Genomic DNA, 27,566 nt, shown 5'->3' on the forward strand with positions numbered 1-27,566 from the left:
AAACAATTAAATCAGTCATCTATCTTCAATACTAAACTAAATTAATCTTATTTCTTCAAAAATGCTAACAAACACCCTGTACTGCTGTCATCAGCAGTAAAGACTATCTTTGGAAATGAATATAGAATGGTTCAGCCTTAAGAAGCCAATCTTTTTCTAATCTATAACCACAATTAACAGTGCCAAATTTGAATTGCCCAGCAAACTAACAAAATATTTATACAATCTTCCGACTGACTTTAACAGTAAACTATTTACAGCTAGATAGGCTGCACTATTTAAGAGTTAGATATTTGGGATGTGGATTCAATAGAGCTATGATGAAGCTAACAAACCTGCATCACTTCATCCTGCAGTCCATCTATAGCAGTGCTTTTCAAACTTTTTGCTGGAGCGGAACCCCAAGGAAACATTCCACTGGCTCAAGGAACCCCTGTGCAATAATTTAATAGTCTTATGCACACATATCTGCACAGGAGAATTAAAAATTACTGCCGATTTTAGCAGTTTTGTAACTTCTTGCGGAACCCCTGGACTGTACTGGCGGAACCCTAAGGTTCCATGGAACCCTGGTTGAAAACCACTGATCTATAGTTACAACACAATAAGCAGAGAGGAATGGATGGCAGAATTGGTAGAGTATCAGACAAAACATTTATTTCTTGAATTCAAATGCTATTCAGGTTGACATTGCGATTTGACAAATTGTGGGTCAATATTAGTGATTATACCCTTGACAGGTGCTACTCAATATAGATGACCATAGTGAAATGGCTAAAATCAGTAAAACAGGTGTATCGTTGTTCAAGATTATTTGGAAAGGATTCAACATTCTTCATTCATGCTTGATTTGCTTAGCTTGTACATTCTTTTGTTTCACAGAACAAAAAGAAAACAAGACAATTGTCTGAACACAACATACCTGTGGTGAGCGGTTTGAGTGAGGGCTGTAAAAATCAAGACTATTTGAGGAGTTATTGTGGCTGTTTGGAGAATCAACATACGGACTCATTGGTTGCTTTTGTCGATGACGTTTATGTTGAACAGGGATAAGTGTGTTTTTCTTCAGATCATCTTTTTCTAATTTCCTCATCAGCGAAAGTTCTTCAGGATGGCGGATTCCTGAGAAAGAAAAAATTGAAGAGTTTATATAAAATATAATTACTGGGTACTCATTTAAGACTTCTTGAATGCTCTCAAATTCATACCTATGTTTGCTTAATCTCTAATTAGACAAATATGAGATAACAGAGTTCTAACCTGATACACTATGTTATAAGGTTATCACATGCAAGACAAGATGGAAATTTAGCTGCATATCCATGTTATTAACCCTTTAATGTTCATATTACTGTCAAATGTTATTTTATTCATATTATTTTGAATTAATCACGCATTATCTTGTAGCTGTAAGATTTTGATGTGATTGTTAATTCTTAGAATGACATTGTAGGGTAGGTGTGACATGCCAGATCTGGCCAGTTTTAGCAAAATATTTGGGCTGGATACGACCAGTTTAAATGCTAAGGAGTTAAGTTTGCTTCACAACGATGAGATTTCAGATTTGTCCCCACAGATTGGTGCCATGAGCAGGTCTCTTCCACACTTGCTTCAAGTTAACCAGTTCCCTGAAGAATGGAAATTGGTAGATGGAAATTAAGAAACCTTTGTGTATGTTTACAAGCAGACACAAATGTGTGCATATTTTACCAGTATCTTGAAACTGGTTATAAAGATGCTAGTGTCTAGTGAAAATATGTCTGGCTATAAAGGTGTTCACCATTTAAAGGATTAGGGAAAATAGCTTACTTGAAAACAAATGGGAGTTAGGTACATGAAGGGCATCCAGATGATGAAAAACTAAGTTTTGACTGACAAATGCCAGCATGGAGAAGAGGACATTAAAATGGTGATAATTAAGCAAGCCTATGAGACAACTAAATAAATTTTACTGCCTTGCTATTCTAATGGCTTCAGAAAATTTATAGCCTTAGCTCCATAGCTACAATCCAAATAATTTAAAATATGGATTCACAAGAAAATATCTCACTGTCATTAGATAAACTAAAATAACCACTCTCAGAACAGAATACAAATAACTTAGAATATACAAATTATACCAACTAATCTCATCACTGAAAGGCATAATTGGTGTGGAAGAAACTTCTGTTAACAACTGAGATGGTTTATTTGGTTCTCTATAAACAGTTTAAAGAATCTCAAATTACAATCTTCTCCATTCTTTACAGAATAAAATTGAATCAGGACTAGTTTTGCACAGTCTGAATCTAAGACCTGAAAAGAGATTGATTTATCAGGGAAAGACAAAACCAATATGTAATAGTAACTGAATAGAAGCTTATCTATGGTGGCTATTCAAATTGGTTTTAGAGCCACGTAATGAAATTACTACTATGAGTTAGGATATGTAAGCAGACATTTAAAACCTAGAATAAATATTTCAAAAATTTAAAGGAAACATCATCATCATCATCGTTTAGTGTCCGTTTTCCATGCTAGCATGGGTTGGACGGTTCAACTGGGGTCTGTGAAGCCGGAAGGCTTCATCAGGCCCAGTCAGATCTGGCAGTGTTTCTACGGCTGGATGCCCTTCCTAATGCCACAACAGTAGCAGTATATTCTATACTGAATTTGAATTCTTCCAAAGTCCAACATATGAATGAAAATTCTTTTTCTTTTGACATTCAAACAACTTACACGATATCTAAACACAATAAATGAATGACAAATAGAGTTTGCTGATGACAAAAAAAAATAAATATATACATACAAGAAAAACAATATAAAACAAGTACAACGCCACATTTAACTATAACTAAGACTTGCAAAGTGATGCTATCAAAAATAATTACACTTATAAAATTTCCCAATGTTCAATATAATTTTTATATCATTATTAACATAGTTGAATTTAAAACGGTACAATAAATCTCTCTGCAATCTGCATAAAAGTTGGTCTTGTACATGCTCAAGCTACCATTAAAAATCTCATTGTGCTACATGATGTTGTTTTAAAGTAGGGTGGAAATATGTAACATATAATCAGAAACAATAGTCAGAAGAAGTCAAATAATTAAAAACTGTTCTTAGATCAAGTACTTGGGTGGCTTACCATTGCCATCACATAGTCAAAATGTGCAAAAAGAAACATTTGCTCAATTATATAATATTCATGTATATTTACAGCTAAGTAGACTGAGTCAGCAAGAGTTAATTGTATTAACCCTTTAGTATTTAAACCAGCCATATCCGGCCAAAATAGTTCATCTGTTATATGTTCAAACTGACCAGATCCAGGCTCTCACACCTACCCTACAATGTTATTCTACATTAAGTAATTACACCATCAAGATCTTAAAGATATGAGATAATGCATGATTAATTCAAATCAATGGGAATCAATAGGCATTATGTTTGATTGAATAATCTGAACGCTAAAGGGTTAAACATGCATTTACATTTGAATATATTGTAACATTTCTGATAGCAAATTTCAAACAAGCATTCTGAAATTGGCTAACTTTTCTCTTTTTATTTTAAAACAAAAAAATTTCAGAAATTACTTTTTTATCTTCAGAGAACTGATTATAACTGCCACCATAGAAAAGAACAGGGTTGGAAGAAGCAAGGGAGATAGAAATGGCTTAAATTTAAATAAAGGTCAGAGACAAAAATGTATCAGAAGAGAAATTGCTCTTCCATGTGACCTTTAATTATGTACTCTGCAGTGATAACATATACAGAGTTGTGACAGTTCTAATACTTCTAGATTTGACAACAGCATTTACAGAGACAGACACACATCTAAAGAACCTGTGAATTGTCATAACAAGCTTGCATGTTGACAACCATATGCAGAGTGTAGGCTGTGTCGCTTTGTCAATACATTTTTATAAAGATGCATATATATATATATGATTTATGCCTAAGGGTTAACCCTTTAGTATTTAAACTGGCCATATCCAGCCAAAATATTTAATCTGTTTTATGTTCAAACTGACCAGATCCAGGCTCTCACACCTACCCCTACATTAGGTAATTACACCATCAAGATCTTGAAGATATGAGATAATGCATGATTAATTCAAATCAATGGGAATCAATAAGCATTATGTTTGATAGAATAATCAGAACACTAAAGGGTTAATTTTGTGCATAAATTATTGTCTATGTATACACACACATCTCAGTTGATTTGTATAGAATAGGTACAGTTGTAGATCATGTAGAAATGTCTTAAGCAAAGAGCTTAAAATTATGTCAGGGAAATGATTACAAGGTGTTTTGTATTACTTATCTGATAATGAAGCCACTAAACATAATAACCACAAGCTATTAAAATCATTGCTATTTCAGTTTAATGAAGAATGCAGGGTTTCACTTGTTAACCCTTTCGATACCAACCTGGCTGAAACTGCCTTTGTAATACAAATGTCTTGTTTCCACAAGTTTTGAATGAAAATCTTCCAAACTTTAGTCACAATTTATGTTCCTAACACCAGCTTAATGGTAACCAAGTTATTTTATTAAATTCTTTGTTATATTTAAAATTAATTGAAAGAAACACAGAGCATCTCAAAATAAATATGGTAACAAAAGGGTTAATAGTAAGCCTTGATCTCAGTAGCACAAAAAAAGTTAAATTTCTTAAAACCCATATAATGCTTAGCTTTCAGCAGTTTGCTAAACCTAACTGTTACCTATTTAACAGCAAGGGAGTGTTAGATGTCTTAGTTAAGGATACAACACTAGACTGCTGAGTGAACTAATTAGACTAGGGGTGAGACTACCCTTTTATTTTACCAGCCAGACAACACTGACAATTTTTGCACGTTTTGCAGTAGTACTGAAGATTAATTGTGAAAGCTTTCTTACATTTATGAGAAGCTCACTCAAGTTCACTGTACAATCACACAGACTTGTAACATAATAGGCAAATATTTGGTAGGACAGCTTTATGTTGAACATTGCCTTTTTTGGAAAAATTTGGAAGACAAAAACTGAAAAGCAACCCATTTATTAAAACTATTATTATTAATTTTATTGTTAGCAACCTTTAATCTTTATATCTTGCTTAACATGGTTGTATTGTAGAACACCCTATATTACCAATATATTCACCTTGAGAGATACTCTCAGAGATGTCTAGTGTTAAGAAACACAGAAATATTGGAAGCAGACAAGAATAATCTAGCTAGTATTAGTAGAACTGCTAGATCACATGATTTCAGCAAGCTTGCACTTCATCAGCAGCAAGCAACCAGTAAAACCAATGCCTTCAAACAAAAATACTTGTTCTGCCTAAGTTGCACTGGCATCCCCTTATCATTTCTCATCATCATCATCATAACATATAAACAGCACTACTGTTAACAAAATGAAATGAATAATTTAATCGTGCAGGTAGAGTCTGGTTATTTCCCTATACCTAAGTGTTTCATGCAATTGATGTTCATCAAGTGCAAAGAGTCTGAAATAATTGTTTCTAATTAGGGTACGAGGCTTGAAATTTGGTGTGGGGCTGGAGTTTAGTCAATTACATTATCTCCAGTATATAACAGGTACTTTATTTATTGACCCCAGGGAGAGGAAAGCAAAGTTAATGAAATGGAGTAGTTGTTTAGAATATCAAGGTGTTTCTCTCATTCTTTCATGTTTTAGTGCAGCCAGGCTTTTTTTTTTTTTTTTAGCCTGGTATTTCTATTGACCTATTTTGTTGAACTGCTAAGTTACCAAGCATAAGTGCGCATGCACACACAAATAAATAGCCTTATTTCAGTTTCTGTCTATCAAATTCACTAACAAGACTTTGGTCGGCTCCAGGCTATAGTAGAAGGTTCTTTCCCAAAGTGCCATGCAGTGGAACTGAACCCAGAACCATGTAGTTAGGAAGCAAACTTTGTACCACACAGCCACATTTGTACATATGCAGGGCAGAGTAGCTTTTAATTGGATGAGTGATTAGTGAAGTGGTTGTGATAGGTTATGTGGTTGGCAGTGTCACCAATCAAATCCATTTCTATTAACCAATGTGAACATCTATCTTAGTTAATAATTATATGTAGAGACATTGAAACAGTGAAAAATAACTCACTACAATTATAGAGACTATAAAATTTAGTTTTACAAAGAGTAATTAAAGTTTCAAAAAATTTCACTGATGGTCTGCTTCAAACATCAGCAAAAGTCGAAAGTCACTTAATATTTTCTGCCTGGTTTATAATACATCCATTTTCTCTATATGCTAGAAAGTTTCTATGAAAATGAAAAACTGAATGCTCAACTAATGCTCAAAAGTACAAAGTGTAACCACACCTGAACTGTAACGCTTTTTATAAGCAGAAAAAAATCATTGGCTAAAAACAGCCAGTTAATACTATATCTACTACAAACAAATGAGATGAAGTGATATTTGAAAAGGCCTGCAAAAACCATGGGCAAAGCACTTTTTTCCAAACCAAACCAATTTGTTACCAACCCGGCTGAAACCGGCTCTGGCTCTGAGTACAAATGTCTTGTTTTCATAAGTTTTGAATCAAAATCTTCCACCAAACCTTAGTTGTAATTTATGTGACTAACATTAGCTGAATGATAACCAAGTTATTTTATTAAATTCTTTGTTATATTTAAAGTAATTGAAAGAAACACAGAGCATCTCAACAGAAATACAGTAATGAAAGGGTTAAAATGAAATGAATAAAAATAGCTTGGCACCAGCCATCTTCATCCAAGATGAAACTGCAGAGCAATGATGACGTAACTGAAGAATTTTTAACATTTCACATAGGCGCAGGAATGGCTGTGTGGTAAGTAGCTTGTTTACCAACCATATGGTTCTGGGTTCAGTCCCACTGTGTGGCACCTTGGGCAAGTGTCTTCTATTATAGCCTCGGGCCGACCAAAGCCTTGTGAGTGGATTTGGTAGACGGAAACTGAAAGAAGCCTGTCGTATATATGTATATATATATATATATGCGTGTTTGTGTGTTTGTCCCCCGAGCATTGCTTGACAACCAATGCTGGTGTGTTTACATCCCCGTTACTTAGCGGTTCGGCAAAAGAGACCGATAGAATAAGTACTGGGCTTACAAAAGAATAAGTCCCGGGGTCGATTTGCTCGACTAAAGGCGGTGCTCCAGCATGGCCGCAGTCAAATGACTGAAACATGTAAAAGAGTAATTTAAAGTAATTGAAAGAAACACAGAGCATCTCAACAGAAATACAGTAACGAAAGGGTTAAAATAAAATGAATAAAAATAGCTTGGCACCAGCCATCTTCATCCAAGATGAAACTGTGCAGAGCTATGATGACGTAACTGAAGAATTTTTAACATTTCACATATGTAAAGAATAAACTTAAAACTCTGTAATGTGTGACTTGTTGCATACAACTATGCTGTTGTCAGCTAATAGAAGAAGTAAAGAAGGTAAAAGGTTGCTCTGTCCAACAGTTACATAACAGATTAACATGAAAATAGCTCATTAGTGACATGATTCCTCATGCAGAGGCTGAGAAAAGATATACAGTAATGGGTGATTGTGTGGTAAGGGAATGTTTGAGATAAGGGCACTGGTAAGCAGGAGAGATGATTGATGAAGGGAAAGGTGGGAGTAAAATAAATATTAGACACACTGATAGAATGATTGCTTGACATTTTCTAAAAGGTCGTCGGTGTATATATAAATCAGTTTAATGATAGATGAGTGGGGAAGGGATTAGAGAAACACTGGAAAATTAAACAGTGAGAAAACCCATGGAGTCAAGATGAAAAAAAAAAATTTACATACAAAAAAAAACAAAAAAAAAAAGGAAGCAGTATATGAGAAGAGAGAAAGAGGAAAGAAAGAGAGAACTAGGTATTTTCACATTCAGCAGAAAGAAATACAGACCCTCCAATTACTGGCAGAATTAGTCGTCTTTATTTAATAAGTGCAGGTTTTAATTTAGACTATTAATGCGATGTTACAAGCTTTAAAAAAATAAAAACACAAAAAAAAAAACACAAAAAAAAACCCCCCCCAAAAAAACCCGTAGTATTTAAATCATATCTAGGGATTTTAATTTATACCAACTGGTACAGAAGCAGCATAGTAAATCACACTTAAGACCTACAGAGCTGAAATTTCATTTTGCTCACTTGATGGAATATAGCTGAAGAAATACATTTACTCAATGGTTCAGACAATCTATTAATAGATCTACATTTGGTGGCATGATGGGGGTTTTTTTTTCATTACTCATGAGTGGAATATAGTTCATTTCCACTCATATTTAACAAATGCTAAAAATCATAATTCCAGACTCCAAGTAGTTCCATCAAAAGAATATCTAATTAATCCTATTAAGTGAAAATATCTTTAATATTATTATTATGGGAAAACAAAAAAGGAAACGGTAAGCAAATATTCTTCAGTTCTTTCCTTCCTGGATGTAGTAATCATCCTGATATTAAATGGAACTCAGTTTATAGCATTTTCATAGGGTAAAGTGAAAAACATTTCCTTCTTTGCCACAGCATTTGGCTCTGAGCCATCTAATAAATTTTGGCATTATGCTATCTAATACATAATTATTTTTATTATTAGGTCAATTTTTGCTTTTCATCCTTTCAGAATCGGTAAAATAAGGTATTAGTCAAGTACTGGGATTTCAGGTATCAACTTCCTTCGAATTAGCTGGCCCTGTGCCTAAATCAGAAACCTGAAATAAATGGCACAGTTAAATATTGATACTAAAGTGGAATGTATTATTGGAAATAACTAAAATACATAAAAACCAGTGAAGTCTTACAGATGTCAAGATTAAACCTATTCAATTCATCTGTTGAAGATGAGAGTAGTAAAACAAGCTACACTCTATACAGCATTATAGCAGCCCTCCACTCTGTTACATGCTGATAATAGTGATTTTTTTCAGCTATCTAGTCTGGTGGTGGTGGTGGTGGTGGTGGTGGTAGTGATGGTGATGCTGCTGGTTGGCATTCCAGCACTGACTATTCCACACATGGTCACAAGGCCATATTTACTGCATACCAACACATACCATATTATCTCTTTAAATGAGAGGGCAACTGAACAAGGTCAGAGTCCTTGACCTGTTACTGAACAGAGAGAGAAGGGTGCTAGATACATTCATTACCAGCACTTCTACTACAAATAGACCATGCAGTTTAGGTTTGTGGCACAAACAAACAGGAACATAATTTCAAAATATTGAGGAGAAACATTATATTGTTAAAGATGAGTCAATAATTAATACGAGGAAAATATATATAATGTCACAAGAGAAAGTTTGTTTTTAGAGAGTTCACTATCTATAAGGATGTGTAACCCTTAGAGGGGGAAAGAGAGATAGGCAGAGTGCAGAAGAGCTATTAAAACCCACTTTATAATATACCAATCATATTTTAAAAGCTGCAATTCATAATTATTATCAGCTTGACAGAAATACATCCAATGCAAAAGACTGTAGCAATGGTGTGGCAGTAGAAGAAAATACATTCGTATATTTTTATTGGTTCTATTTAAAAAACAGAAAATGAACCAAAATTTTATAATTCAGACCACAGTGTGGGCTGAAGAAACTAAAAGAAAAGTAGAATCCAAAGCGACATACACATTACACAATATTCAAGATTTGATATTTATGTCCTTCAGTAATTTCATACCAATTATTTTATAAAATCTATTTTATTAACCATCTGACAGATGTCAAATCCAGAAAAAGTATTTTAAAAAATAAGAGTTGTGATTCCACATTTATATCAAACATAAGAACATTATATAAACATAGGCGCAGGAGTGGCTGTGTGGCAAGTAGCTTGCTAACCAACCACATGGTTCCGGGTTCAGTCTTCTGCTATAGCCTCGGGCCGACGAAAGCCTTGTGAGTGGATTTGGTAGACAGAAATTGATAGAAGCCTGTCGTATGTGTGTGTGTCTCTGTTTGTCCCCCTAGCATTGCTTGACAACCGATGCTGGTGTGTTTACGTCCCCGTCACTTAGCGGTTCGGCAAAAGAGACCGATAGAATAAGTACTGGGCTTATAAAGAATAAGTCCCAGGGTCGATTTGCTCGACTAAAGGCGGTGCTCCAGCATGGCCGCAGTCAAATGACTGAAACAAGTAAAAGAGTAAAGAGTAATTGATAGATACAAAAATACACAAATGTGAACAGAGCAAACAAAATCAGTTATGATGAGTGTATATTTTGTAGTAAAGAGACGGATACAATCAATTGTCAAATATATGCATAATACATGTGTATTTGCAAAAAACTTGCAGACATACCAGCATGTACGTTTTTTACAAATGAGAATGCAATCACTAAGCACACTCAAACGAAGTGAAACACTAGAGGGATATTCGGAACGTCTAGCTTGAATGCAAGATAACTACAATCTAAATCACCAGATAAAATAAGTGAACAACTTGACAAACTACTCTATGCTAGGGTGCTTGAAACATCTGGGTAAGTGGAGAGGATTGAACTCCTCACCTCACCTCTCTCCAGCACCATTAATCATTTCTTTCTTGAGTTGATAAAATAAAAGCACCTGTCCAAACAATGCATCCACCTGAATTAACTAGACCAGTGGTTCTCTCAAATGGGATCCATACAAGATTTTGTCGTTAAAATTTACGTAGAATAAATTGGTTATACTCCAACAATACACAAAATATTTTAATTTTCCTTGTATGATTCCTAATTATATTTAATTATAAAAATAATAGGATTTTTAAAAAATGTAAAATGGTTATGAGAATGCATCCAAGGGAAACAAGAATCAAGGGGGTCCATAAGTAAAAAATGGTTGAGAAGCACTGAACTAGACCTTCCTACCTTGTACCCATGTCAGAAATTCATATTTCTATTACATTGTTCTGATGATGCGATTTGCCCCCACTTCAAAATATGTCAAGTAATTCCCTAGTACTTAAACAGAAAAATCTATAAGTTTCAAAATTTCTTGTCTGAAATCTCTGAAAAATTCTAATCACGTATTTATGAAGATTCTGGGTATGCCATCTTCATTTAGCACATTCACAATCAAAATATGACATCATCTAAAACACTAATCAAATAATAGTGTAATGAAAATAGCAGACCAGGGTTAATTTGTTTAACAAAAACTGGTTTGATTCAAACAAATTCCCTTTTTACAGTTCATATTGAGAATGAGTCAGAGTTCAGCCTTATAGTCAAAAAGCTGTAATAATAGTGATATCTTAGATCAGATTATAATTAATTTGACCAATAAAATGAAAATTCTAAAATTAATAGTAAAATGGTTATAATGTTTGGCAATTGTCAACAGGCACAGGAGTGGCTGTGTGGTAAGTAGCTTGTTTACCAACCACATGGTTCTGGGTTCAGTCCCACTGTGTGGCACCTAGGGCAAGTGTCTTCTACTATAGCCTCGGGCCGACCAAAGCCTTGTGAGTGGATTTGATAGACGGAAACTGAAAGAAGCCCGTCGTATATATGCATGTATGTGTGTGTGTGTATATATATATATATATATATATGTGCGTGGGTGTGTTTGTATCCCTAGCATTGCTTGACAACCGATGCTGGTGTGTTTATGTCCCCGTTACTTAGCGGTTCGGCAAAGGAGACCGATAGAATAAGTACTGGGCTTACAAAAGAATAAGACCCGGGGTCGAGTTGCTTGATTAAAGGCAGTGCTCCAGCATGGCTGCAGTCAAATGACTGAAACAAGTAAAAGAGTAAGAGTATGTCTGAGCATTTTCAAAAGACACTCTAAACATAAGTCCTTTAATGCCACCATTTCTAGAAGTACTTAATGTCTACTAGCTAGTATTGCAACTGTAATGTCTTCCTTTTTAATTAAATTGCTATCTGAGAACGAGATGTCATCTGTAACCTCTGTATACTCTTAGTTATCAGCAGTAAAACAGGTGGTTGTGAGACAGAAGAGAAAACAATCACTTGGCATGTGACTTTCAGTTCCTTGACAATTAAAGATTAGCAGCTTACCCAAGTATTTGGACCCATAAAAGTAAAGAAAGTCACAGTTAATTTCAGTGTGCTTTGTGATTGGATCAAATAAAATATTCATTTTTCTCTAATATTATGCATGAGTAAAGGGTTATACTAGCCGTAAAACATTGCAAATGTTTGCAGCCATGGGTGTGCACATCAAACAACAAAGTGTTCAATTTCAATAGCTTCACTGTTTTGTGTGTTGATTGTGTTTGTACAAGTGTAAAGCTTTTTGGGATACAGAATGTGAAGTTTTAGATGGCATGAAGTACTGAGGCAGAATAACTAGAGACATCAGAGTGGGCTCAAGTAGACAAGTAAATCTTACATACTGAATGTTGCTAAATGAAAAGGAAAAAGTTGAAAAGCTTAGTTGGGGTAAGTGCCAATAGAGTGATGCATTGACTCAGAGTAACAGAAAATATGCAGGGCCAGAGACTTTGGTAACTTTAGAGTAGTTAAAAACCTTGACAGTTAAAATTTTTTAAATGATGGCCAACGTAAGTGAAAATGTCTTTCCCCATGGGAACAGAACCATCAGAAAGATTTAGGAGGGAAAGACAATTGACCAAAGTTGTAAAGGAGTTTTATAAAGAACATTGCAATCACTTAACTGTTAGGAAGTTTTATTTATTAGTACTTATTTTGTTGTGCTAACTCTTAACACTGAAGTTTTCTATACTCACAACTAGTGCTTCAAATTGCAATAAATTCCATTGTAATTTAGTTCAAGTGAAAATAATAAATTTTGTTTAATTTTTGCAGCTGTTTTTTAGTTTAATGTAATGAAAACATAAGTGGCTGTTCTTTCAGAACTGATTTTAAAACAGAACTATGCTTTAAAACTGATCTTTCTCATGTTACAATGAGAAGGGGGAATAAAATAAATCCATTAAATTGACGATGGTGAGTAAACTAGAACTAATCCTTTTACTTGCTACTTACAAAGAAACAAACACACACAACAAAATATGCAATGGATATTGTACCATAAAGAGTAGTCAAGCAAGCATGCTTGGGTTATGAATTTCCACCAATATTCGAAGCTCTACCAGTTCAAAAAGACTTCACACAGCTTATTTAACAACAATATCAATAACAACTAGAGAGAGATGACTCCTCAAAAATCAATATTGCTGGTTCAGGACACAATTACTTAATGAAATAGAAGGTGGATAGAGTTCGTTGCAACTGAACAGCATGGTTGATAGTAATAAATAAACCACATTAGCAATCTCTTCTATCTCTTAGTTTTTTTGATTTATAAGAAGAACCAGTGAACTGCCATTGTCAAGGGGTCCAACTGCAGCAACAATTTTTCTGGAACTATATGATTGCTTGTACTTACAATAATTCTTGAATGTAAGTTTGAGAAAAAGAAGATATACTGCTAAAATTAGATTAACATGTCAAGCAGGAGATGAAATTCATTTTAGATTTAACATAACAGAGAGTAGGAAAGAGGAATTTTAATAGTATTAATTTTTCATGGTGGCACGTTAAAAGCACCAACCGATTGGGGCCGCTGCCAGACTTCCCTGGCACCTGTGCCGGTGGCACGTAAAAAGCACCCACTACACTCGCAGAGTGGTTGGCGTTAGGAAGGGCATCCAGCTGTAGAAACACTGCCAGATCAGACTGGAGCCTGGTGCAGCCTTCTGGCTTCCCAGACCCTGGTTGAACCGTCCAACCCGTGTTAGTGCGGAAAACGGACGTTAAACGATGATGATGATGATGAATGCTGCTACAGTGAACCAAATTAACTGCTAGTTTGTCAGACAGTAAAATCAACTTCAAGATAGCATCACTGTACACAATTGGATAATAGCGAAGAGGGGTTTCTTTATTTCTCATTTAAACAGTGAACATACAATGTCAAAGCTGAGACAGGGTATTTACCATCACTGATATTAAGCTAAAAAACCTTAATTCTTTCTAAAAATCCATACAACAGCAGATTTATTTAACAGATGAGAGATACATCTCCTTGGATCAGACACTAGTCTACCACAGGTTATTTCTCCTGTGGAATTAACTGAGTCAAGTACTGCAAGCCAATTAACCACTATACAGCTTGTGTCAACAATGAGACACCTACGTAGTTAGAAGAACACTTGCAGGTCTACAACTAGAGGAAAATATGGGCAAGAAGGGAATTCCTGAAGGGTTAACATTCTAGGAAGGCATAATTATATACAGTCAAGGCGTCGAGCTGGCAGAAACGTTCGCATGCTGGGCGAAATGCGTTGCCGTCTGCCGTTACACTCCGAGTTCAAATTCTGCCAAGGTCGACTTTGCCTTTCATCCTTCCAGGGTCGATAAATTAAGTACCAGTTACGCACTGGGGTCGATGTAATCGACTTAATCACTTTGTCTGTCCTTGTTTGTCTCCTCTGTGTTTAGCCCCTTGTGGGTAGTAAAGAAATATATATATAGTTAAGAGGTTGAAGGAAGACAAAATGGATGGTGAAAAGAAGAGATAGATGGACCTAGGTGGAGATGGCACAATACCAGCCAACTCTAAGAAGTACAGTAGAAAAGGCAGAGTGAAAAGGTAGTACATATGTGCACTAGAGGTTGGACCGCTGACGAGTGACTTTACCAATAGCATCTCCACAGATTAGAAGTATTAATTCATTGATTTCACTTGAGCTTTATAAAATATCAACAACTGTTGAGAGCTGAACTGTGTCCGGGTCTTAAGACCACTTTTGAGATGGATTTTTTTTATTATGTTGGAGATATAAAATCACAAGGAAGAATTGTCAGTTATTGTGAAGAGACTTAGTATTTGTAATGATTTAAAAAAGGTTTTAGTTATGTAGTCTCCATGACAAGAGCTGAAGAGTGTATAATGCTGAGTGGCTGTGTGGCAAGTAGCTTGCTAAACAACCACATGGTTCCGGGTTCAGTACCACTGCATGGCATCTTGGGCAAGTGTCTTCTGCTATAGCCCCGGGCTGACCAATGCCTTGTGAGTGGATTTGGTAGACGGAAACTGAAAGAAGCCTGTCGTGTATATATATATATATATATGTGTGTGTGTGTGTGTGTGGTGTTGTGTGTGTGTGTGGTGTGTGGTGTGTCTGTGTCTGTGTCTGTGTCTGTGTGTCTGTGTGTGTGTGTGTGGTGTGTGGTGTGTGTGTGTGTGGTTGTGTGTGTGTGTGTTGTGTGTGTGGTGTGTGTGTGTGTGTGTGGTGTGTGTGTGTGTGTGTGTGTGTGTGTGTGGTTGTGTGTGTGTGTGTGTGTGGTGGTGTGTGTGTGTGTGTGTGTGGGTGTGTGGTGTGTGTGGTGTGTGTGTGTGTGTGTGTGTGTGTGTGTGTGTGTGTGTGGGTGTGTGGTGTGTGTGGTGTGTGTGGTGTGTGTGTGTGGTGTGTGTGTGTGGTGTGTGTGGTGTGTGTGTGTGGTGTGTGTGTTGTGTGTGTGTGTGTGTGTGTGTGTGTGTGTGTGTGTGTGTGTGTGTCTGTCTGTCTGTCTGTCCTCCCTAGCATTGCTTGACAACTGATGCTGGTGTGTTTATGTCCCCGTCACTTAGCGGTTCGGCAAAAGAGACCAATAGAATAAGTACTGGGCTTACAAAAGAATAAGTCCCGGGGTCGATTTGCTCGACTAAAGGCGGTGCTCCAGCATGGCCACAGTCAAATGACTGAAACAAGTAAAAGAGTAAAGAGTAAGAGTATAATAGTGAGTTAGTCATCTTGGTATGATGCTATTTTAGCTTGTAGTACAAAATGTCAACATTGTCGGACTTAGTTAAGAAAAACACTTCAGACAATCAAGATGAACTTAAACTAATATACTGGAATATACTCTTGGATATTATAAGGACCGGTGAAGTTCAACTGTAAATCTTTGTACACCACAAACAAGTGGTGTACAAAGCAGCAAAATGGTCAAAGAGATAAGATATTGAACTGCTTGTCCATAAGATGCAAGTTCAAACCTCCAGGCATTGTGTTTCTTGAAGTTAGGGATACATTCTACATTACAATAGCAAGTTTGGGGAATAGGTACCTGATCACATGAGAATGTTAGCCATGTTTAAAAAAAGCAGCTTTACTCAATAAGAGGGTTATCTTCCACATGTCTAATCTCTGAGTCAGAAAACTGGAGTCAAGTACTAACTCCTAAAAGTCCCCATGGTGCCCAAGAAGCATTTGCATCATATTTGATATTTAGTGGGGGGAAAAAAAAAGAAAAAAATTTTAAGAAAAAGAAAAAGTACATCTGCTGGTACTAAATTTCAAAATATTACTTGCTGATAAACATTCACAGATTAAAGCAAAGGAAGACAAGAGCTTATCAAAAGCTGTTTGTTTTTTATATATTTTATTTTGTTATAGCCAGAGAAATGCTATAGTTATTACTTAATGAGGTGACAGGGATAGGTCAAGACTGAAATTGCACATATGGACTGGACACAATCAACAATGAGAGTGTCATCACATCTGACAGTTGGCTCTTTCAGACTTGAATAAAGAACAGCTGGAATAAATTCTAAAATAATGTCCTCTTAATGTAGTTGGCTCTACTAAACATATCAAAGGTAGCTAGATGAGAAAGAGAATCTCTGGATGTTAGGACTTGCTTAATATAATTAGCACTTTTAACAGCTGGTTAGTTATCTATTGCATCCCCACATCAACATACACACCTCAGTGATAAGAAAAAAAAAAACACTTGCAAACAGCACCAAAAGAACAAAAAAAAAAAATAATAAAAATAAACTGATATCGTAGTTATCTAGTTCTTTCATGGACAGATAAACCAAAATTCCTACACTAGTGACTGAAGATCCTGTTTTCATCCCACCCTCCCTAAGTATAAGTATCAGAATTCACATGCTCCTAAAATGACAGTCAACTTACTACAGGCTATATAAAGACATATATACATACATACATAGAAATATTTCTCTAGCTTGACTGACCCAACAACATTCTTAATACAAAGGACAAATTCGGTTAAAATATGCAGCTCACTGCCTTACAATAAATATTTCATCAGTTGATGGCAATTAGGTTGTAAAAACACTTCTACTGCATCAAGAATCGGAGAAGAACTATCTTATGCATTCATTAACTCTAAGTTGTATTTAGATTGCTGTGATGTTGCTTGCTCACTCACATCATCAAAGAAGACTACTAGGTAACAACAATCAAAAGGTTAAAGTGGATAAGTGAAGACAGATAATCATTAATTAATACAGCAGTTATGGGTTACATTTGATGCTTTTAAGAAAAGCTTCATTTATAATGAATAGTGGTAAAATCCTATTCCTTTACTACCCACAAGGGGCTAAACACAGAGGGGACAAACAAGGACAGACAAACGGATTAAGTCGATTACATCGACCCCAGTGCGTAACTGGTACATATTTAATCAACCGCGAAAGAATGAAAGGCAAAGTCGTCCTCAGGGGTATTTGAACTCAGAACGTAGCGGCAGACGACATACCCATTTCTTTACTACCCACAAGGGGCTAAACACAGAGAGGTCAAACAAGGACAGACACACAGATTAAGTCGATTACATCGACCCCAGTGCGTAACTGGTGCTTATTTAATCGATCCCGAAAGGATGAAAAGCAAAGTCGTCCCCGGTGGAATTTGAACTCAGAATGTAGTGGCAGGCAAAATACCGCTAAGCATTTCGCTCGGCGTTCTAGTGATTCTGTCAGCTCGAAAATCCAAGTAGATGTAGCTTAGAGAAATGGATATATTATTGAGAGGACAGAGCGGAATAAATAGAGTACCGAGCTATATGCTTTAGTTCTGTACTCTCATATTCTGAATAAGTCCCAAAGGCATCGGCTTTGCCCTTCAACAATCTCAAATAAATGTAACTGGTATCACTAACTGGAGTGATACTCTACCTACAATAAGTGGTTTTAAATCATTGCTGCTTTCTGCAGCTTCAAACCAACAGCCCGACCTGAACAAACTTATAGCATGTGAACAGCTCATCAAATATATAGGTGCAATTTGTCAATCCAAAACACCAGATTCCTGTTATCAATGAGGTCTACACTGCTTATTGACATGCAATGTTTTGATGTATGGGACACAATGTTGCAAGTTGAACAGTTTGAGTTTGCTGTTTTACCTACCACCTTTTAAAAAACACTGACTAATGAATCCTGTCTGTTTTAAAACACCAGTATGTGTGGTTTGAGGGAAAGTGGCTGGTATTTCATTCAAGCAAGTCCATCAACTATACAGAGGCCTCCCCTGTTTGTATGCCTGTACATCTTATTGCTGGCCACTGATAGCACTCATCCCAGTATTGTGTTTGGGGACTAGTGCAGCTATTTTGGTACGTTTTGTGTTTATTGGGTAGACATGATAATGTTCTTAAGATAGTATTGTGTGCATTCATAAGAGTTTTGAGAATGATCTAATACAAAGGGACTGGTGCTGCAAAATTCAGGTTTTGGTACAGATTTGGATTGTGCTTTTCACATGCTCAGATGGGCTTCCATTTTCATAAGAATTTTTGTCCAATTTCATCGGCAGCTACACACACCTGGATTCTGCAAAGTACCTGACCTTGTATTTGTTGAAAAAGAATTGGAAGGACAGACTGGAATGGCATAAGTTGCAATAAATGCGTTGGCTGCATACCAGTTATATGGTTTCTTCAAGTTGCTCAAAGTGACACTTGTGTTTACATACAGTTTTGCTTGTTAGGACATCTTTTATGGAGTGTTGTAACTTCTAACAGATTTTTATCTTTGTATTAGCTACATTTACACACCATTCAGGATTGTGCGTTTCTCTGCATGCATGTGTATGCACAAACAAGTCTGAACGTTTGTGTAAACTTTTGTCTTCGGCGGCGAGCTGGCAGAAACGTTAGCACGCCGGGCGAAAGGCTTAGCGGTATTTCGTCTGTCGTTACGTTCGGAGTTCAAATTCCGCCGAGGTCGACTTTGCCTTTCATCCTTTCGGGGTCGATAAATAAAGTACCAGTTTCGCACTGGGGTCGATGTAATTGGCTTAATCCGTTTGTCTGTCCTTGTTTGTCCCCTCTATGTTTAGCCCCTTGCGGGTAGTAAAGAAATATATACTTTTGTCTTAGTCTAAGGAGGAGTGACAGTACCCATGATCATATCAGGACCTCCAGAGCTAGTGAGAGAAATAGCAATTTACTTTGGACTGAAGACCTGACCTGAATATTTGCAACAGAAAGGACTATTAAAAGGCTTCTAAGGGCTCAGTGATCATGTTATAACAAGCAATAGACAAAGTCTACCTCCAAACAATAGGAAAGGCCCAATCTAGGGCTCCAGCATATCTACCAAATTTCATATTGGTCAACCTGAAGCTGTAGAAAACACCTAGCAAAAGGGGGAAAAGAGCAGAACTGAACCCAAAACAGCATAATTGCAAAGTGAATTTCTTACCGCGACAGTCATTGCTGCTCTCATGGATTATATAGAGCAACAGTTACTATCTCTGAACATAAAATTCCGAAAAGGCTTTACACTTTCCCCAAAATGATAGCATTCTATGAATACACTGAAGTTGAATGTGTTGAATCGTACAACCTTGATATACATCCCTGTATACAAGTGGGTATCCATTATACAGACCGGTACAAAAAGCTGTTGGAGATGCTTGAAGTAGGTTTTATTTAGTTCAATACCAGTTTACGACCATGACATCATCTTTATAGCTGATCTCTAGACAACCATAAAGATGTCATAATGCACCAATGAGACAGGAAGGGAGGTATATTAAATGTGTAAGCAGGCTATATATATATATATGGAAAGCGGACGCTAAACGATGATGATGATGATATATATATATATATATATATATATAAAAATAATATTCCAACTTTACTTAGTTCCTTTGACCTATTCTCGACTCCAAAATAACTGTTAGCAGATTAGTTTACTTATATTTACTTAAGAGTTGTTATCAATTGGTCCCTCTCCACATGTCTACTCGGTTACTTATCACACCTCCCAGCTTAGCACAAACTTTTTCACTAAAAAAAAACTTTCCTTACTTTTTTGTAAAAGGTCCTTATCTAGTTATACAAGCATGTGTGTGTGTGTGTACACGTACGCTTGTGTGTGCAACCAGGTGTAAGATGGGTACAGGCATATTCGTATGCTCAAGTTTGCTTTGCAATGATATGGCCCTGGGCTCTATCCCCAACAGGATCAAAAGTATCTTCTACAACCTCAAGTCAACTGAGAATGAAATTGGCTAAATGAAAACTGGACCATACTTGTAATTCAGAAGGTCAGCATTTGTTTGGTCATGTTCTTTTTTTTTGGCCCTCAGCAGAAGAGCAATGACCATTACCTTTAATGTTACTAATTCTAACTGGTTTATGCATAGTCTACTCTGCATCCACTCCCAGATGTCAATGACAGTATGATATGGATTTAAACAATTAACTCACTCTACACCACACACCTTTAAAAAAAAATCTAAAGCTTATAACTTTCAATTTAATTATGGCTAAAATTTTTAGCGGGGTTAAAAGTTTAACCCTTTCACATTTAAACTGTCCATATCCAGCCTAAATATTCTACTTGTTTTATGTTAAAAAACAACCAGATCTGGTCCCTTATACTTATCAAACAATCATTATTTAACATCTACTTTCCATGCTGGCATGGGTTGGACAGTTTGAGGACTGGGAAGCCAGGAGGCTGCATCAGGCTCCAATCTGTCCTGGCAAGTTTTCTACAGCTGGATGCCCCTCCTAATGCCAACTACTCCAAGAGTGTAGTGGGTGCTTTTTAAGTGCCACCAGTACAAAGGCCAGTCAGGTGGCACTGGCATCGACCACACTCAAATGGTGCTTTTTATGTGTTGCCAGCACTGGCGTTTCTGAACTTGGATTCTTGTAAAAATCTCTAAAAATTAAATGCTAAAGATGATCGTTTAAAAAAAGAAGGGAGTGGGGAAAAGACCATTAAATACAAAGGGTCAATAGTTGAGCAACAAACAAAATGAGAAAAATGAACATCTCTAGCTCAGTCCTTAATTTTTTTTCACTACTTTGCCACTAAGAAGATGCCTAGTCAAAATATACTGGTTTCAATGAGGAAGAGAAAATATACATAGGCGTAGGAGTGGCTGTGTGGTAAGTAGCTTGCTAACCAACCACATGGTTCCGGGTTCAGTCCCACTGCGTGGCATCTTGGGCAAGTGTCTTCTGCTATAGCCCCAGGCCGACCAATGCCTTGTGAGTGGATTTGGTAGACGGAAACTGAAAGAAGCCAGTCATTATATGTATGCGCGCGCGCATGTGTCCCTAGCATTGCTTGACAACTGATGCTGGTGTGTTTACGTCCCCGTCACTTAGCGGTTCGGCAAAAGAGACCGATAGAATAAGTACTGGGCTTACAAAAGAATAAGTCCCGGGGTCGATTTGCTCGACTAAAAAGGCAGTGCTCCAGCATGGCCGCAGTCAAATGACTGAAACAAGTAAAAGAGTAAAGAGTATACATACACAAACACACAGATACGAACTTCTTAATGACAGAACCATGCCTACACCAGTATGTGTGCATGTGTTATATGTATGCGCAAAGAACATATGCATACACATCTATATGTACATATGTATGCACACAAGCATACACATATGCAGATATACATGTGTGCATTTGAACATACATGCTTAGGTAGACACACATTACAGGTTTTGCTTTTTGTCTGCTGACAAGTTGATTCCACCATATGGAAAGTGCCTTGACCTTTCATCTCCAGAGGTCTGCTATCATGAGATTTGATATTTTATCTAAGATCTGGAACTCTTCCATTCACCACATCACACATGCAAGTCACGTGCATGCTCACACGTATTAGAGATGCATTTTCCCCTTACTTTAGCAGATCCATTAAATACCCTAATACATGTACTCAGAGTACCTCTTGGGTAGACTAAGTTTACACATCCAGTGGGTCATGCTCTTCTCAATCCCTTTTAGCTTCTGGAGATCTTTCATATTGAAACCAACATTTTACTACATTTAACCCTTTTGTTACTAACCCGGTTGAGATCAGCTCTGGCTCTGTGGTAAAATGTCTAGTTTCCATAAGTTTTGAATTAAAATCTTTCACCAAGCCTTAGCCACAATTAATGTTCCTAACACTAGCTTAATGATATAATTAAGTTATTTTACTAAATTCTTTGTTATATTTAAAATAATTGAAAGAAACACAGAGCATCTCAAAATAAATACAGTAGCGCAAGGGTTAACACGGACTACATTTAGTCATCCATTCATACAAAAAGAAACCTTTTGTTGCTAACAGAGACAGCTTCCACCTCTTCCACCCTTTTATTACACCTGTTATTATACTTTTGCTATACATCTATCTCCTGCTTTAATTAGATCACCTTGGTAACAGAAACTATGAACTGCACTGTCTGGTGCTCCAAACAATGCAGGTCAGGTGCATTACTCATTAAATGTATGCTATGCCTATGCACCTATCATGTCTATTTGTCAGAAATTCCACTGCACATTATTTATACATATTGCTTGCACTGATTACACAGTACAAAAAAAACATTGTACAATCTGAAGGATTTTGTGTTCCCTCTTACTAACTTGTATATCAATCCTTTGAATTTTACATTTTCAGATTTAGGACTTTTTATTCAACTCCTTGACAGATTGTGCCACCAGATAACCAGATTATCAGCATATCAATGTTACCAGGACCAATCAATCTTGAATTGCCTTGTTACACCCTGAGGAATTATCGATGCCAGCACCGCCTCGACTGGCTTCTGTGCCAGTGGCACGTAAACAGCAGCACCATCCGAATCGTGGCCGATGCCAGTGCCGCCTCGACTGGCTTCCGTGCTGGTGGCACGTAAAATGCACCAATCCGACCGTGGCCATTGCCAGCCTCGCCTGGCACCTGTGCAGGTGGCACGTAAAAAGCACCCACTACACTCACGGAGTGGTTGGCGTTAGGAAGGGCATTCAACTGTAGAAACATTGCCAGATAAGACTGGAGCCTGGTGCAGCCTTCTGGCTTCCCAGATCCCCGGTCGAACCGTCCAACCCATGCTAGCATGGAAAACGGACGTTAAACGACGATGATGATGATGATGATATATAAAAAAAATTGTAAGAGAAAGAAACTGAGCTACAGTCTTTATGCTAAATTTCTCAAACTTGCTAAAAGATTTTTGTATGTACATGGCTTTCATGGGCCTCATGATCTGCTCAGATCTTCAGATTAGATGAGTAGTATAGACATTATGTAAAACCTCCCTCTCTAGCGTGCACACACACACACAGCCTTGCAAGAGATGATCACGAAAAAAAAAAAAAATCACAATTGCTAAAAAATAATGTGTAGACCTAGTAAAAATGGAATAAGGTCCTAAGCCACATCAAAGGGGAAATAAAATTGGTGGGCAGGAATAAACAAATTAAAACCCACAGGAATGTGAACTGGTAGCTTTTTTTTTCTTTATTCATAAAATGAAACAAAAATAGTAACATAGTAACATACATGCAGGCAATCCTATTCTGACATCCCAGTCTAAATATAGCATATATCCTGCTGCTTCATGATACAGAAAGACATCTTGACAAGGATATGTAATTTCAAACTTCTAATGTGCTTCCAAGAAAGTGAATGAAAGAATAAGTAGAATGGATTAGAATCAGAGAGGCCAATAAATTAAAGACTGGTTTTAAGTAGTGGAGTCGTTATAATCAATTCTTCAAGAGAGTATCCTAGCAGTCACAATTCTGTGACACAAAGAAATATATAAAAGCTATCCAGACAAAAACGTAATCCTAATTTTGGGATCATCATCATCATCATTGTTTAGCGTCCGCTTTCCATGGGTTGGACGGTTCAACTGGGGTCTGGGAAGCCAGAAGGTTGCACCAGGCCCAGTTTGATCTGGCAATGTTTCTACGGCTGGATGCCCTTCCTAACACCAACTACTATATGAGTGTAGTGGGTGCTTTTTACGTGCCACCGGCACAGGTGCCAGACAAGTCTGGCAAATGGCCACGATCGGATGGTGCTTTTTATGTGCCACTGGCACGGGGGCCAGGCGAGGCTGGCAACAGCCACGAACGGATGGTGCTTCTTACATGCCACTGGCATGAGGCCAGTCGGGGTGGTGCTGGCAACGGCCACGAAGAATCTGATTTAATCCTTATTAACTACTGTACAGACTATAGAAAAGAAATGAAGGGAAGGGAACAGGAAAGTTGTGGGGTTACTCGATAAACCCTTACTGACTTAATTGAAATCATGTAAAAGATTGGAAAAGGAATAAATCCCATTGTAAAAACACTATATTTCATTACACTATACCAACATATATACTCTTTACTCTTTTTCTCTTTTACTTGTTTCAGTCATTTGACTGCGGCCATGCTGGAGCACCGCCTTTTAATCGAGCAACTCGACCCCGGAACTTATTCTTTTGTAAGCCCAGTACTTATTCTATCGGTCTCTTTTGCCGAACCGCTAAGTGACAGGGGCATAAACACACCAGCATCGGTTGTCAAGCGACGTTGGGGGGACAAACACAGGCATACAAACACACACACGCATATATATACGACGGGCTTCTTTCAGTTTCCGTCTACCAAATCCACTCACAAGGCTTTGGTCGGCCCGAAGCTATAGTAGAAGACACTTGCCCAAGGTGCCACGCAATGGGATTGAACCCGGAACCATGTGGTTGGTAAACAAGCTACTTACCACACAGCCACTCCTGCGCCTAGTAAAAAAATTGCTAAGAAATACAAGCATATTGCTATGAGATATCTTCTTCAAGAAATTTGGTTTGGTGATATGGCTTCAATGAATTTATGGTTATGCTTGCCATATCAACACATGAAAAAAAATTAGAAAACATGCACTTTTTACACACAATAAATATATATATATATAAAACATGTAACAGTAGGGTGTGGACTTTGCCGGTCACAGTGCATACTAGCTATCTAGGAGGGCATTAACTCAGAATAAGAACTGGTACAGACCATGGTGACCCATCCAACTTATGTCAGCATGGAAAGGGAGGTGGGACAGACGTAAAAATGATATACTCTAACTACAGATAACTTTTCTGCATATGGCTTCTGCCAGCATTATCAAACTTGTCAGATAAATTAGAAATCAAAATTAGCATTTGAATCATGTAATTCCTCGTATCACGTTTCTTTCTCACTCTCTCACTCTCTTTTCACATTCCTTTTAGTAGCATTTCTAGTTCCGGATGTAGCTTGCTATGTCATCTCTAGAGAAGATATACTGAAATAAGTTTTTTTATGTTATCTCCAGTTCCACATGAAGTGTAAAATATTACTTTTTTTAAGATATGTTGTGATTTCCATGATTTTTTTTTTTTTTCAGTTCCTAATCAAACAATGTAAACAACCCTGTTTTTTTACTCGTTGTTGAAGAGAAGAACAAGAGCACAAAACATAAGGGAGTTTTCTACTCCTCACAGCAACTGAATTTGACATTCCATAAACCCAGCCTACCTGATAAGGTGCTAAGTTCAAAACACTAGAATATACTTCTCTTGATTTACATAACTGAGTGAGCTTAGAGGAAAACTTGAAAACAGGTTCCTTGCATCAATGACTGCCCAAAACCAGAAAGAAAACAGACTCCAACAATTTTTTTTTTTAAATGGTTGTCATTGTGTATTATATGTACAACACCACATCATATTTGAAAAGCAATCTTTTAACCCTTTCGTTACCAGCCCGGCTGAAACCAGCTCTGGCTCTGTTGTACAAATGTCTTGTTTTCATAAGGTTTTAATTAAAATTTTCCACCAAACCTTAGTTATCATTCAGCTAGTGTTAGAAACATAAATTGTGACTAAGTAATTTTACTAAATTCTTTGTTATATTTAAAGTAACTGAAAGAAACACTGAGCATCTCAAAATACAGTAATGAAAGGGTTAAGTTACAAAGGCTTAAGTATATAAGTTTTCAGTATGTGAGATGAAGAGTATCAAAGCTTTTCCAGTTATGACTATCTTTTTTTCCAGTTAAAGCTAGATTATATAATGTGTCTTCCTCCCTCTTGACCGTAGTCTCTGGAGACATTTTGCGTTCCAGATAAAGTACCAGGGTCAATTAAGAGGAAATTACAAGATGACTACTTAACTGGATATTGATGGGACACTAAATTAACTAGAAATTAAAGTTTCATTGTCTACTGAGTCAACATTTAAATCTATACATTTGAGAATAGTTTAACTCCCAATGGAAACAAGAGCAAACAATACAATAATAAATTATAAAAAGCTAAATTACCAACAAGTTAAAAGGTTGTATCTGTCTTATCCATTTTTTGTTATATTACTGACATTTCCTACTATCCAAAGAGAGTTAAAGGAAATCATTTTTAAAGGTGAACATTCTTTGGATGGGGAACAGAAATGCTTTTATGCTACCTTTCAGCAAAGCATGTGGTTAAAATAGAAGACCTAGTTCACCAAATCATTAGCTTATTGAACCTAAAATGTTCAAGTTGATTGATTGCATAGTACAAGTACAACATTTAAATGAGTAATTCATCATCAGTTGAAATGTGATATTGCTTCCAGCAATGTATATCTCTTTTCTCTTTCACTTGTTTCAGTCATTTTGACTGCAGCCATGCTGGAGCACTGCCTTTAGTCGAGCAAATCGACCCCGGGACATTCTTTTGTAAGCCCAGTACTTATTCTATCAGTCTCTTTTGCCGAACCGCTAGGTGATGGGGACGTAAACATACCAGCATCGGTTGTCAAGCAATGCTAGAGGGACAAACACAGACACACAAACATATGCACACAGATATATACATACATATATATATATATATACATACATATATATATATACATACATATATATACATACATACATATATATATACATACATATATATATACATACATACATACATACGACGGGCTTCTTTCAGTTTCCGTCTACCAAATCCACTCACAAGGCTTAGGTCGGCCCGAGGCTATAGCAGAAGACACTTGCCCAAGATGCCACACAGTGGGACTGAACCTGTAACCATGTGGTTGGTTAGCAAGCTACTTACCACACAGCCACTCCAATAAAAAATAAAATAATCAACCCAAGCAGACTTGTACCTAAGATATAGAAAGTATTACATCAGGTTATCTATTCTATATACAAACTGCAGTGCTCTACTCTTGAAAGTGATTCTTCCTTTGTGAATTTGGCACAAGAAAAATACTCTTTTCAAACACACCTTATGAAAAAATTAAAAAAAAAAACAACATTTCTATTATAAACAAAACCTTCCATTCTCCCCCACTCCCTCTGAGGTAGTAATCCAGCAGGTAATGTTATACATTCAAAGAAAGTCTCCATAGATTTTTATCATCACCAAAGCAAGCATTACACACCCTCCTTGCTTGTAACTATACAGTGCCACTAAGCCACTACCTAACCACAGCAGCCTGCACAAATAGAACCAGCAGCCATATGTTGCAAAACTATGAGTCACTCCACTAAATATTGCAGTTTACCAAGACT

At 36.8% G+C, this 27,566-nt stretch overlaps 1 protein-coding gene across 5 annotated transcripts in view; it reads right to left on the bottom strand.

Moving 5' to 3' along the window:
• LOC115210280 (fermitin family homolog 2) overlaps positions 1–27,566 on the bottom strand; it is a 131,905-nt gene that overhangs the window by 29,136 nt on the left and 75,203 nt on the right. For all 5 annotated transcript variants that reach the window (XM_029778778.2, XM_036502593.1, XM_036502594.1 and 2 more), the window contains one exon: positions 923–1,122. In XM_029778778.2, the coding sequence (XP_029634638.1) occupies positions 923–1,122 (200 nt within the window). The remainder of the gene's footprint in view (positions 1–922; positions 1,123–27,566) is intronic.

Source organism: Octopus sinensis, linkage group LG4 (assembly GCF_006345805.1).
Source record: "Octopus sinensis linkage group LG4, ASM634580v1, whole genome shotgun sequence".
Taxonomy (NCBI): Eukaryota; Metazoa; Mollusca; class Cephalopoda; order Octopoda; family Octopodidae; genus Octopus; species Octopus sinensis.